This window comes from Meles meles, chromosome 6, assembly GCF_922984935.1.
Source record: "Meles meles chromosome 6, mMelMel3.1 paternal haplotype, whole genome shotgun sequence".
Taxonomy (NCBI): Eukaryota; Metazoa; Chordata; class Mammalia; order Carnivora; family Mustelidae; genus Meles; species Meles meles.
Window position 1 is genome coordinate 134,843,395 of NC_060071.1, and position 14,671 is coordinate 134,858,065.

A 14,671-nucleotide genomic window follows, 5' to 3' on the forward strand; every position below is an offset into this window, starting at 1 on the left:
TGTGAAGAAACTCTCCAACAGGCCGTTCCTTATTTATTAGATGCCAGATACACGGGACCAGGAGAGAAGACGCCTAGGGCATGTGATTTACATGGGGTGGGGTGGGGGGGAGGGGTCCCAGGGGAGAACACAGACAAGAGGCAGAAATACGTACACAGGGGAAGCAAAGAAGGACCGCCGTTTCAAAAAATATATACATCTTAAGAAGCCATTCCAGCCATTTAATCATTATCAGAAAATAAAACAATCTTTCCACATCGTGCGTTTCTTTGGTGCTCTTCTATGGGCCTGGGCCCTTCTGTCTTTCCGTCCCGTTCGTCACCCCTGCCCTGCGCCCTACCCCGGATTTCTCCCATCCGCACAGGGGTAACGGGGGGCCTGGGGGAGGGAAGGGGGAGCCCCTGGCACAGAGCTGGGTGTCGATTCTGGCTCCTCTGAAGCCCCACCTGGCCTCCCCACCAATGCCCAGCTCCGGTCTCGAGTCTTCTATTCGGTTCTTCAGTCGTGGCCCGGGAAATCCTCCGTTTTCTGGATGCAGAAACAGGGGGCCACCACCCAGGTTCACGTGTGACAAAGTCAGTCTAGAAGCTCTAGAAAGGGTGGGGACCCGGGAACCAAACAAAACCCAGCCAATACCACCTTCTCCACGGTTGGATTTTTACATTTTATTTCTTGGTTCATTTCAATGACCTGTATCATGAGAGTACAAGTGAGAAGGGCGATTTCGTCTTTACAGATTTTCCATGAACAGCAGATTTGGGGACGGGGAGGGAGGCAAGCAAGTTCCGCCCATTTGGGGGGCAGGGCGGGCATCCTAAACTCTCCTCGCTTCGCCATCCCCCACTAAGTCAGGGCCCCCTCTCCCAGGGAGGCCCCAGAGCTGGCAAGACCTCCAACTACAAAGTTGGCCTACACTGTATCACTGACTGTCCGATGGCTCCGTTAGTACACACCAGGGCCTTTCCCACGGGCCAGAGCTCCCAGCCCACCGGAGCCATCTCCCGCGGCCACTGGGGTTTCAGAGGAAGAGCAGCGCCCCACGTGCTGGCACAGAGCCACCTCCCCCTCATGGCTGGAGGGAGGCTCTGATGGCAGGATGCTCGGAGAAGCCCCGGACACACCCACACACTGTGCACGGACTCCTCCCCAACCACACCCCAGTGCGCGAAGATGCTTCTAAAAACAGCTGGTTGCAAATACCAGCCTCGCACAGGCCCCAGCCGCCAGCTCGGGCCTCACGCTGACACCCTCAGCGCCCCCCCCACCCCGCACCCCACCAAAGCACACAGCACAGCGGAAGGCTGGGGCGGGGGGGGGGGAGCTCCCAAGGAGCATATCCCAGCTGCTCTCACGAGGGACCTCGGGCTCCGACCTTAGGGCGTGGCTTCTAACAGCTCTCAGACTGGGGGGCTTTGCGTGGGTCCCTTGATGCTTCCATGCCTGTGAGCCCACCTCGGGACTGCCCAGGCAGGCTAAGGATGAAGCATCCTGGACAGTAATTCCAGTGCAGACCGTCAGGTGGCTTTGGCCTTGCACTCCCCACAGGCTAACCGAACAGCACACCTTACCTGGCTATGAGGCCTCTTGGAATACTCTATCTTGTTCATGAGGACATCAGAGAGCCACTCTGCAGCCTCTGGGTCTCAGCCAACCCTCAGGCCTGGGGCGTTCAGAGGGGTGGTGTCTGGGGACAGAGAGGCTGGCAAGGTGAAACCAGCATCACCTGCTTCCCAGGGAAGGCTGCAGGGCCGTGGGAGGCAGCACCTGGCCACCTGGTGTCCCAGCATCCCCGTGACGGGCGGGCCAATCCACCAGCCTCTCCAGGTGCCAGGAGGTGCGGGTCAGTGGGCATGGATCCCCCAGAAAAGTCCCAGGTAGGGCTTCTGTGGTCCTTGTTTCAGAGGGTGCCTTCCCCACCACGCCTGACCCCACCTTCATCATTGGGGGACCCTCTGAGCTGCCATCGGCCAACCTGTGCTCAGCAGATGGGCTGATAAGACCTGTCCAGAGTGGACGACTCTCAAGGCCACTCAGAAATCTGGTGACTGTCCCCATCTGCCTGGGGCTGAGGGGTTTCCCGGGACATGGCTTTTCAGTGCTAAAACCAGAACATCCTGGGCAAACTGGGGTGGTCAGTCATGTGACACAGCAGCCAGGAAGACGGGGCAGGAGGTCCCCCCATAAGGCTGGCCCTTCGCAATGCATTTGGGGAGCTATGTCACGCCTTAGCCTCAGGATGGTAGCAGCAGCCCCTCCTGTGACACAGATTGGCCCAACCCTTCAGAATGCAGGGCACGGGGTGACCTGGTGTCTACTGCCCACAGGAGCCAGCCCCACGGGATCCCGGCCAGCAACTTCCCGAGCACCCCATCTTCAGGGTTCTGCACCTGCTTATCTTGCTTCTGGGACTTTCTGTGCTCAGCAAAGATTGGTTCGAGCCTTTCCGCATTTTGCCCCAATCCTCCCAGGACTGCCAGCCTGGAAATCAGTGCCTAGGGTGCCCCCAGAGGTGGCCAGGCCCCTAGTCTCCCCAAATTCCCACAAGCCCACCTGCTCCAAACTAGCCAGAAGGCTGACAGGGCAAGCAGGAGGAGGAGCTCTGCGGAATATTGCCTGGCCCCACTCTTTTCAGAGGCAGCACCGTTCCCAGCCATGGACCCGAAGTCCCCTTGGCTGGCTGAACCCACCGCGTGAGCTGAGGTAGGGGCAGGAAGTAGCAGGGGATCTCCTGGGAGAGGAGAGTGGAGAGAAGAGGAGGAGGACAGGTGGGCCTTGGCGCTGCGGTGACAAGCTGGTGTGTGGGTACCAAGGGGTGGGTGCCCAGGAAGATGCCCGAGCTCTGGCAGCTGCTCTCTGGATGGGGGTCCCTAACGGGAGGGGAGTGTGTGCCAGGCAGAAAGGTTGCAGGGCAGGATGCCCTGGGACTGGGGAAGGTGTGGGGCCGCCAGAGGAGCCCCAAGTAGCAGAGTAGGCGGGGCTTCTGGAAGAAAGCTCCTGCCCTCTGGGAAGGGACAACTTCCGGTGGCACCCAGCCTGAACGGGGTGGGGTCCTGGGCACTGAGCAGTGCCCACCCTCTGGGGTGGGGGGGATGGGGGAGTTAGGATACACATTGCTGTCTCCTGGGGCTTTCATGGGCAGAAGGGGCACTTCCTCGATGGTCTCCAGTCTCAACGGAGTCAGCCCCGGCCCAGACCTCAGCACTGCCCATGGAGAAGGAAAAACATACCCAAGAAAAAGCCAGTTACAGATGAGCCCACGCCCTGCCCTCCCCTCCCTGTTCCCCTGCCCCGCTGCACTCCGGACTCCACACACAGCCCGGAGGCGAGAGCCCTTCCTCTGGGACTGCCCGTGGCCATGATACAGGGCTTGAAGGTCGAGGCTGGTGGCTGTGGAGGTCTCTGCGGCGGTCCGTCCGCCGGTCTGTCCGCGGGTCTGTCCGCGGGTGGGAGTCGGTCCAGGTGCCGGGCCATCAGACCTTGGCCTCCAGCATCTCCAGGAAGAGTTTGTGCATGGGCACCTTGCCCTGCAGTTTGACGCTGTAGAAGTGCTGCACGGCCTTGGCGGCCGTCTGCCGCAGCAGGGGCAGCGTCAGCAGCAGCTTGCCCGTCCTCCGGGGCTCCTCGTGGCGCTGGCTCAGCTCGTAGTCCTGCAGCGCCTCGTGCAGCAGGTCCTGCAGCTTCTGCACGGCCTCCAGATCCTCGATGTACATGGAATCTGCGGGCACAGGGAGAGCGTTAGCGGGCACCGCCCTGGGGGAAAGGGCGTGGCCAGACTTGGGTGGGGCAGTGGGGAGAGGTGATTGGGGCCCTGGGCTGTTGTTCCCCTCCCCTCACTTTACAGAGAAGGAGACAGAGGACTACGGAGGCTAAACTGCCAGCCTGAGGTCACAGAGGCCCGTGACAGAGCCGAGGCTTGGAGCCAGGGAGCCATCTGCACTTCGGAAGGTCATCTCTTAGAAACAACCAAGAGGGGTCAGCGGAGACCCTGAAGGACTTGGACGTGAGCAGACCGGTCACTGCCCTGGAGGTGCCAGGTGGACCGTGGAACCAGCCCACTGGAGCTGGAGTCCTGCGTCCCTCCCTTGCTAGCTGTGTGACTTTAGGCAAGTGATTTAACTTCTCTGTGCCTTACTTTTCTGAGAAAATAGCCCATGGACCTCAATAGGTTAAGTGAATTAATGCAAGTCGAGGACTAAAAACTACTTGTCCCGAAGCGAGTGCCCCGCTGGTGGCACCATGACCAGCATCATCACTGGGACTGTCACTGTTGCTGCCACCAGGCACCAGTCCGTCCGCTGGTTACAGCATGCAAACACGGAGAAAGGGGCTGAGCTCTGTGCCCAGGTGCCCTGTGGCGGGGGTCGGGGGCCCGAGACAGCATGGCCAGATGCATGGGCCCACAGTGACAGCGGATGCTATTGGGAGTCCTCTAAAAATCCCGAGGAGGGCTTTGGACTCAGCCATGAGTCACGGGTTCAAATGGAAGTTACCTAAATCCCAGCAGGGCAGGCGGGCATCTGCTGGCAGCTGGCTTACAGTGGGGTCTGAGCTGAAGCCAAGGCCATTTCCTGGTACCCAATCCCTGGACTCGAGGGCAGAGCCTGCCTTCTTCTGATGTTCCTTAAAGAGCTCGAGCCAGCACCCTGCACTGCAGTGCCCAACTGCCAAAGGCGTGAAGGCCTGGGGGCCATGTGGATCAAGTGAACTGGGAGCTCCAGGCAGGCAGCCAAGGAAGGCGGAGCAAGGCTCCCGAGGTCCTCAACAGAGCTAGGCAATGCCCCTCGCATGCTGGGTTAGTTTAGGTACCAAACCACGGAGGGCAGCTGTTCTAACTGAATGACCCTTGTGACTCCTTCTGCCTGACCTTTTGCAGCCTCGCTCAGCCCATGCCTCCAGGGTCCTGCCTCTTCCTTCTGGGAAAAGTGCCAAATGAGGCAGATAAGACTCTGGAATCTTTGATGCTGTGTTACTCTGGCCAAGTTACTCAGGCTCTCTGAGATTGTATCCTCATCTGTAAAACGGAGCAAATGCCTCAGAGGGCGGCGGTGAGGATTAAAAGAAACAGCACATTACGAGGCACTTTGTAAGCCCCTGATAAATGTAGAATCATCATTACCATGAGCACTCAGCCTGGGGCAAGTGCCTTCAGCATGCTGGGGTGTTACGGGCCGCATACCCAAGATGCCTCCAATCCTACACTCTCACCAGGTTCCAGAACGTGCACCCACGATGCGCTGGTCCCTCTAAGGCTGGGACGTGGCCATCCAGACCCACTGCCTCCCTGCCAGCTTCCTTGCTCCTCCCCTTACCCTCCCCAAGGAGGCCAAAATTGGCAGCTGCCTTCGACCAAAAATGAAATAAAATAACATTGCAAGATTAATTTCTTTGCAATCCATCAGCGAGTCTGTATCGATGGCATTGATAAACTGTTAATTACAAAATCAATGGCTATGAATTTTTTCTGCTGTCAGGGAGCCCTGGAGATGCCCGGGACTTGGGGTGAAAGACAGCCACAGGCTCCTGAGGGGCTGGGGTTTGGGACCCCAGCCCGGCTCTGATGTGCTTCACGCTTCCCCCTCGCGCTAGCCCCCCGCAGCCAGGTAGAGTGGTTCCGCCCTTTGCTCTCCCCCTGCCCTGGGCTGCACAAACTCCATCTACTTCCTGAACTACCTGTACCTGCTCCGTGGCCTGGGAGATGGGGCAAGAAGGGCAGATCCCTGGCACTTTTTCTTGTGCGACCAGGTGTGTACTCAGGCCACGCTTGATGCTAGCGAGGGTGCTGCTGAACTCATGTTTCTAAACCACGGCCAGTCAAGTTCTGCGTCCGCATGTGTGTGCACACGTCTGTACGTGTGCGCATTTGAGCATACATATGTGTGCACTGAGTGTGCACATGCCTGTGTCTGTACGTGTGCAAGTGTGTGTGCATGCACGTGCCTATACTCGTGACCACATGTCTGTCTACATGCGTATCTACGTGTGCACGTATCGGTGTGCACACAAGCAAATGTCTGTGAGCGTATATGCATGTCTCTGTATGTGTGTGTGCACACACCTGTATTTGTGTGCCTGTCTTCATGTGTATACACGGGTGTGCGTGTGCACACGTGTGCCTGTGAGATCAGAGCGACAGCAGCCAGCAAAGCTAAAATGCCGTCTGAAAGCAGGCCCAACCGGATGCCGAGGCCAGTGGGGAGGAGATGAGAGTTGACCTGCCTCCTCCCACCTCTTCACTTCCCTTCCCCCCACATGGGCCAGCCCAAGCTCTAGGTCAATGAAAAGGTCCGGAGAGTCTGAAATCAAGGATGTGTCCTCCAAGGCCTTGCACCGTTCCCACTCCATTTCCCCTGCTGCCTGTGGTCCCTCCGCCCATGCAAGCTCCTAGCCCTCTTGCCAGGGCTGGTCCCCGCGCTTCCCTCTGAGTTGCTGAGCACAGGCTTACGGGCGGGGGGCTGTTCTGCAGGGAAGTAAGGGGGGAATTTTGTCACTACCCATTTGTCAAATCTGCAGACCCACACCACACAAGGAGTAAACCCTGATGGCATCTAGGGACTTCGGTTAATAATAATGTACCAATATTGGCTCATTGTAACAAATTGCCACACCAATACAAGATGTGAACAATGGGGGAACCGTAAGGAGTCATGGGTACAGCGGTGGACGGGGTGGAACGGGGGCACAGAACTATGGCACCAGCTGCTCAATTATTCTGTAAGCTTAAAACCATTTTTAAAAAACCCAACATGGGGACACCCGGGTGGCTCAGTGGGTTAAGCCTCTGCCTTCGGCTCAGGTCATGATCTCAGGGTCCTGGGATGGAGCCCTGCTGAGCAGAGAGCCTGCTCCCCCACCCCACTCTGCCTGCCTCTCTGCCTACTTGTGATCTCTGTCTGTGAAATAAATAAATAAAATCTAAAACAAAACAAAACAAAACAGGACTGGCATCCTCTCATAAAGAATGTACTACCATTTGGAATCTTAAAATGTAAATGGTCTGTATAAAAGCCTGTAAAGTTTTCATTATCATTTTGCATCTGTTTAATAATAAAAGGGAGTTAAACAACAACAAAAAAATGCTTGCCTCTTTGGATTAGGTCAGGTTCCCCAAAAGCAGAGCCCCAAACCAGGGTTCAGGTGCATGGGATGTCTGGAGGGCGTGCTTTCAGGACAAAGGAAGGGAGAGAGGCCGGCGAGTGTGAGGTTGGAAGCAAGCAAGGTGGGGACCTGGCCTTGGCTTTGGCCTGATCCATACAGAGCTCTGATCCCACCTGGCAGGAGCCCAGGCTTTTGTTCCCCTGTGTGGGTCACCACTGGCTGAAGGTGCCAACGTACACAGCTTTCTAGGCAAGACAGGTGAGGGCAGGTCTTGGGGAAGGGGACAGCCGGGAGCTGTTAGCAGCACAACTCAGCCGCTGGGGCATGGGAGCGCTAACCCAGTAAACGGGGGCTGACCAGGGCATCAGCAGCATCCCCTGCCTTCTCTATGAAGCTATCTGTTGGGGGGCCAACTGTCTGGGTTTGCCGGTGATGGAGGGCTCCCGGGACATGGGACAAGAGGATCAAGCAAACCACCTGGTCATCCTGTCTGTTCTGTCTCTGCGTGGGAACCAGCTCTCCGTCTTCCCTGTGCTGATAACACTTTGTTTCCTCTAATATTAATAGTAATGATAATAATTAATATTTATTGAACATTTCCTCGAGGCCAGGCACTGACCTAAGTGCTTTATCTTCAGTCGATCATTTAACAGCAAAGTGCTTGGAGGAAGTACTGGGATAGCCCCATTTTACACACCAGGACAGGGCTAAGGAAGGTTGCCAACTTGCCCAGGGTCACACTGCTAAGCGTCAGAGCTGTAATTTGAACCTGGGTCCCTTCGACCCGGACTTAAGCAAGGACTCTGGCACATGCGCCCTGTAGCAAACTTGCCTGACATGCTCTCTTTAGCACAGGGAGCCCGACTCTCCCCTGCATTCTCCACCTGCCCCCACCTGGCTCAGTGGGGGCTGCTCCCTAACTGTGGACACAGATTACACTCCAGTTCGCTCATCTGCATGGCCAACGCCCAGCCCCTCTCCCCAGGGATTCCAGCCAGAAGCTGGAAGGGGCTAAAGGAATGGAGTGAAACCTCCTTTTCATTTTTTTAATTGAAAATAAATTTTTAAAAAATATATTAGAGAGAGAATGCTAGAGAGCAGGGGCAGGAGCAGAGGGAGAAGGAGAAGGAATCCTCGAGCAGACTCCCCACTGAGGACAGAGCCAGATGTGGGGCTTGACCCCAGGACCCCGAGATCATGACCTGAGCTAAAATCAAGAGTCAGATGCTTAACTGACTGAGCTAAGCCACCCAGGTGCCCCATGAAGACTTTTTTTTTTAAGATTTTATTTATTTATTTGACAGAGAGAGATCACAAGTAGACAGAGAGACAGACAGAGGGGCGGGGGAAGCAGGCTCCCTGCCAAGCAGAGAGCCCGATGCGGGACTCGATCCCAGGACCCCGGGATCATGACCTGAGCTAAAGGCAGAGGTTTAACCCACTGAGCCACCCAGGTGCCCTGAAGCCTCCTTTTTAATGACAGTCCAGACCAACTCAGCTGGGCAGGTTTTTCTCTCTTGCGTCTGAGTGGTTTGACTGGGAGACTCAAGGAGCAGTTTTACAAGCTGGGGGTTGATTTTGCAATCAGAGGACTTTGGATCAACTTTAGCTCGGACACCCTTTAACAATGTCACCCTGGGCAATTTTCGTCACCTCCCCAGGCCTCAATTTCCACATCTGTAAAATGGGGATAGAATCAGGAGACCCTTGCTCATAGGGTTGTGTGTAAGAATTAAGTAAATTCCTCGCTAATTTATTGAACAGGCTGAACACTTAAGTGCCAGGCATGTTGTGAGTATAATATAATCCTGTATAAACAAATCCCTTTCCCAGTCTGGTGGGGTAGGACTCTTTAGTGTTCCCATTTTATTGATAAGGAAAATGAGGCAGAGAGGAAAGCAACTTGCCCAAGGTGGGGAGGGAGCAGGATTTGACTCTTAGCAGCTTGGCTATGGAATCTGCTTTTTTTTTTAAAGATTTCATTTATTTATTTGACAGAGAGAGAGAGATCACAAGTAGGCAGAGTCGGGTAGAGAGACAGAAGGAAGCAGGCTCCCTGCTGAGCAGAGAGCCCCATGCGGGGCTTGATCCCAGGACCCCAAGATCATGACCTGAGCTGAAGGCAGAGGCTTAACCCCCCGAGCCACCTGGGCATCCCCTGGAATCTGCTTTCTTAACCAGTGTTCCAGACTAGGCATCAGAGGCCCAGTCTAGTGCCCTACAAATCCAGGGCTCGGGAAGCACCCGCCGATTGCTGGCCTTCATCACCAGCCTCTCAGCTCCAGGCCAACCCCCGTACAGCCTCTGGTCATCAGAAACTCCAGCATCTTCCCGCCATCGCCGCCCCCCATGGTGGCCTTGCTCACAGGCCCTGCCCAAAGAGACTTCTGGGAGCTCCTGCTGCGGGACCCACACCCTCCCTTACCTGAGTTGGCCAGAGCCAGGGCCTTGAGTGTCACAAACTCCTCCTTCTCCACCTTGAGCTTCTTGTACCTGCGCACCAGCTGCAGGATGGCCCGGTAGAGCTCCAGCAGCCCGGCGAGGCGGGAGTGCTCCTCGTCCATGACGTAGTCCTCAGCGAACACCAGCTTGTCGTCGTAGGGCAGCGAGCGGTACACGATGCCCAAGATGAGGATCTCCATCCAGGCACTCTGCAGCAGGCTCATCTGGTCCCCGAGAGACAGGTTCGAGAAGCCTGCGGCAAGAGAAGGGACAAGGTGGGTGGCAGCAATCAGATGGGCTGGCTGGAGGAGGGGGTCCCGGGCACCTCCGGATCCCACCCCGCCCTCTGTCCCCCACTGGACTCCTTGTCCTTCCCTCGATCAAAGAGTCAGACAGGGAATTCATGCGAAAGACTTAGACAACAAGAGCTCAGTCAATGTTGACAGTTGCTATCACTATTATTGTTAGTTCTAAGGCCGTTTTTTCGAAATGTCTGTAGAGGCTCTTTGATTAATTAAATGCATCTGTAATTTAAGGAGTTATTAAATTCATAGCAGAATCAAGAGGCAGCAGTATAGGGTCCCCTTCCCCCAGAGGACTTTCCGGATTTCTCTCTCTGCTCAGCCAGGGGAGGCTTTGCTGTTTTAAAGGGACACCTGATCCTCAGTACAAAGTCTCAGCTGTGTGTGCTGACCCAAGGGCCCAATCAGGAAAGAGGACTCAGCTGTTCCCGGCCAGTGACCATCCCCACTCCTCAGTGACCATAGCCTGGGGCCACTAAGAGCTCAAGAGCCCCCAGGGTCAGAGGGTACTTTCTCACAGGCAACCTGTCCCCCAGGGGTCAGACCCCTGCTGCCCCGGCCATCACTCTCCACCTAACAATGACCTGAGCTGTCCTGCATTCTGTGAGCTTAGAATCATGGGAGTTTCCCCCTCCTGGCTAGCAAGGACACCGACTCCAGAGCAGAAGGAGGTCAGCGATGGGGAAGGCTCCAGAATTATGTCACTGTCTGGTCCAGCATGCTCGGAAGACTGCCTGGGCCTGAGTCCTGACTTCCCCTCTCCTAGCTGTAGGCTGATCATGTGAAAGCTATGTAACTGCCACAAAGCTCAGTGTCCTCTTCTGTAAAATGGGCAGAACAGTAGCACCTGCTTCAGACTCGCAGGACATCTAAATGGGACAATGGTTGCAGAACCTGTATCATGTTCTCGGAGCTCGTACAATTGTTCCTGATGAGAAGAAAACCCCCCAGAGTCATCGCCCAGCAAGCCAGAGCCAGGGTGATGCCTGAGGAGGTCGCTATGATTACTGTTTTTGTTGTAATTAGCACGCCGTCGGCATGACTCTCCTCTCCTTTCTGGGCATGGCTGGAGGCCCGCGGTGGTCCCGAGCTTTGGCATAGGCCCATTGCTCTGGGTTTCCATGGAGTCTGTCTTACTCTCCCCCTGCTGTCCCCCGAGTCTAAACTCCACGTCCCTCTCCCAACCAGCACAGACGTGGTCAACTTTAGGGGGCAGTCCAAGGTGGAAGCCCCTTCACCAAGTGGGTCCCCCTCTGCTGGGGAGCGTCCTCTCAGGCCAGTCATCATGGTTCCTGAGCGCCATCTATACCGCGCCCCCACCCCGCCCCCGCTCAGGCTCATCGCTGGCTGCCAGCATCCTTAGTGACCAAAAAACAATGACGCCGATGGAGAGGGGTGGGCCTGGACCGACTGGCCTCTCCTCAGGGACAGGCTGTGGCACTGGGGGCGGGGGGGGGGGAGGTGCGTGCGTGCTGTCTGGATCCCAGTGCACAAGGGGTGTGTGGCAGCCTGTGGTGGCAGGGACAGCCGGGAGGTAATAAAAGGCAGATAGAATGGACATCCAATTTCCCTTATCGGGCCTCTGAGCGGGAGAGGCCTTGGGCGACATTAATTAACAGATCCCAATCAGCCGGCTCATGAGGGTGTGTGCACGCGGGGACACGGGGGGCTGCGCGGGAAGCGGACAGATCGGGAGGGGAGACGTAGGAGGTGGACAGGGCGAAATTAACAGACAACTGAATCGGAAGGTGTCAAAAGGGGAGGTGAGGGAAGAGCAGGGGCTTCTGGAAAGGAAGGAGAGAAGACGCCATGAGGCCCACCATGCAGGTACGACCCCTAGAGGTAACAGCATGCTTCTGTCTCTTGGTTCCTTGGGCAAATCCTCACTGGGCACCTGCTAAGCGCCAGGCACTGGGGACAGAATGGCAAGCTGGAACCAGAACGGGCTCCCGTGTGCAAGAGCTTGCGGTCCAGAGGGAAAGGGTCACCCCAAGCCGCGAGCTCTGCTGGGATCTCGCGGTTAGGACAGTTCGAAGGGCCAGAGGGATGGAGGGGCTCTGAGGACACACCATCGGCAAACATGGCCCAAACTGCAAAATGCGGGAGGCTGAGCCCTGCAGAGTGAGAGGAGCTCTGACGGGGGTGGTGAGGACGTCCAGGTGAGCGCACCTGCATGCCGGGATGGGCTTTCCTGTGCTGCCCAGCAACCGGCCTGGGACAACTTCCCCACTACCCAGCAACCCGCCTGGGACAAGGACGACACCCAGTGCATATTCCTAGCAGAGTCAAACAAACCAATGCCACTGGGCCCTGACTCCCAGGTGACCAGAAAATGGACCCACAAAGAAACACATTGAGACCCTCTTTGTCCTTTAGACACAGGTTCAGATTCCACTGCCTCTGCCCCTTGTGTACAAGCCAGTGACAGGTCCTCTGGGGAAGGGCAGAGCAGGTGGCGGGAGGAAGGGAGCCGGCACCTCTGAGAGTCTGAGCCTCCCTCCAAGGCTAGACCTCCTTGAAGAAAGAAACTCTAGAAGGGAAAATGAAAAATAAAAACGGCTCTAGGAAAAAGGAGGGGAGGCGACAGGGATGGAGGGGAGGGTTTTGTGGGCACATTTTTATCTAGTTTTGGCTTTTGAACGTGTCCATACTAAGATGTTCCCAAAATAAAACGAAATCAAGCATAAAACAAAAGGCTTGCCCCCGTCAACCTAGCAAGTCCACACTGGGAATTTCTCTCATAAACACACAGATAACTGGAAAAGGGTGTTTGTTAGGTTGGTCCGTAATGACCCCAAACAGTTTGAAAAAACCTACATGTAACGAATGTGATACATGTAATTACCATATAAATCTAATTATTAGCTAAATGGATGGCACATTAGAAGCCACCAGAAAGAATGAGGCCGAACTGTTTTTGTGGTGTGGAAAGATACCCACGAGCGTAGGGAAGACACAACTATAGTAAGGACAGACACCGGAGCCAGACTGTTGGAATTCTAGCTCTGCTGGCCACTGGCTGTGACCCTGGGCATGTCCACTTCTCCGTGCCTCAGTTTCCTCCTCTGCAAAATGGGAATAATAATACTTCCCTCATGGGACTGTGGGATGAAATGAGCTATCACAGAGAACACTTAGTACAGTGCCTGGCCCCAGGTAAGTGCTACTATGTTACAGAATTAAATGAAAGCAGCAGGATATAAAGCAGTGTTAAAGAACAGCCCTATGGTAGGGGGAGAACACGCAGGCGCACACAGACATGCACACAGGGGCTCTACGCGCCCAGGAAATTCCCGGGATGTTTTAAGAAAGATGAGGGATTTGCAACTCCTAATATCCATTCCTCTGTCACATCTGACATCTTTACTAGAAGCACATACCCTTTCTTTTATTTAAACCCAAACGCAGGGCTGAAGCACTCCTCCTTGCCCTTCCGCCCAGCACCCTCCACTTCCGCTCTCCTGTGCTGGGCTGCGTCTCCTCCATCAAGCGATCAGCAATTCTGGGACTGGGTCAGGGCTTGCTGCCCACAGAGGCTGGTGTGGCCCGGGGCCCTGACGTCACACACTGCCCCCTTGAGGTCCTGCTGGCTGTCACCGCCTGACTCCCCAGGTCTCCCACCTGGAGCTCTGCCCCCCCCCCCACCTTCCCCACCACCAAAGCTGCTTTATCTGCACCAACTGATCTGATACATTCAGGCTCTTCCCAAGCCCCATCCCCCCCGTGATGTGACAGCATGATCTCCTAGAATTTAAGAGGAAAAAAAAAAAAAAAGAGCACGTAATTTGTGGCAAGTGGAGTTCATAATCTGTTAATTTATTATCGTTTCTGTCGACCTGGAGGGCCATTAGCAGAGGTAATAAAGGGAGATGTAATTATAGGATCTGAGGCCACTCCAGACACAGCTGCTGTCACTCGGCAGCCCATATTTCACTGGCCGCTGGCATTCCCTCCCCCGAGGCAGCCAGACAGTGGCTACCTGGGAGCGGGGCTTCCGGAGGAGGTCTCTGGGGGGTCCCCTGCAGAGCCGGCGGGACAGGGCTCTCCTGGGCTGGGGCAGCCTGCGGGCCACCTGGGGTGGCTGGATAACTGGCTAACAGTCCTGAGGCTGCATTTTGTCAAGAGACACCCACTGCCTCTTCAAGGCTGCTGCCCCTGGTGCGCGTGTGTTGCTCACGGGGAACAAGACGTGGGCACTCTATAGACTCGGGCTCGTCCCCTGAGCAACGCAGGGCTCGGGGGACTCGACTCAAGGGAGAAGCCTGCGTGCCGTGTAAGGCAACCGCAGACGGACTCGAACGTGCAGCCGCAGTGCTGCATGAGTCGCCGTCAGCCTCGACTCCCCCCGGAACTCACCCCTGCAACAGTATCCTGTGTGCTCAAAAACAGGAGTGAAAGGAGCGGGGCTGCTGGGGAAGGGGTTTGTGCTCAAATGATCCTTCCTCCTGGCCACGCCGGTCGCTCAGCGCCCATGTGCACAGGTCAGTTTCTGGGCTCAGCCTTAAAACTCGTGTTCTCGGCACCCCGATGCCTTCTGATGGCCACGGCCCACCATCCCAAAGGCCTGGCTCAGGTTCCGCTCTCTGTCCCTGCAGCTCCTGGCGTCCCTCCTGCCTGGGGACTCTGGCCCGTGGTTCTTCTTGCTGCATTCTGAGTATGCGGGATAGGAGATGGCAAACAGGGCAGAGGGGAAGCGAGACGGGCCGTGGATGCTAGCGCTGCAGCGGCATGCATGGACGTGCCCGATACTATGTGGTCTCTTTTCCTATGGTGAACATTTTCCATGAAAAAGTATTTTGTTGTTGTTGTTGTTGTTTTAATTATCTGTCTTG

General features: G+C 55.9%; 1 protein-coding gene across 2 annotated transcripts in view; it reads right to left on the minus strand.

Moving 5' to 3' along the window:
- Positions 1 to 376: 376 nt before the first annotated feature.
- ESRRB (estrogen related receptor beta) overlaps positions 377 to 14,671 on the minus strand; it is a 226,797-nt gene continuing 212,502 nt past the window's right edge. For both annotated transcript variants that reach the window (XM_046010423.1, XM_046010422.1), the window contains exons 6-7: positions 9,521 to 9,790; positions 377 to 3,715 (exon numbers count right to left, since the gene is read on the minus strand). In XM_046010423.1, the coding sequence (XP_045866379.1) occupies positions 3,471 to 3,715; positions 9,521 to 9,790 (515 nt within the window). In that variant the 3' untranslated portion in view covers positions 377 to 3,470. The remainder of the gene's footprint in view (positions 3,716 to 9,520; positions 9,791 to 14,671) is intronic.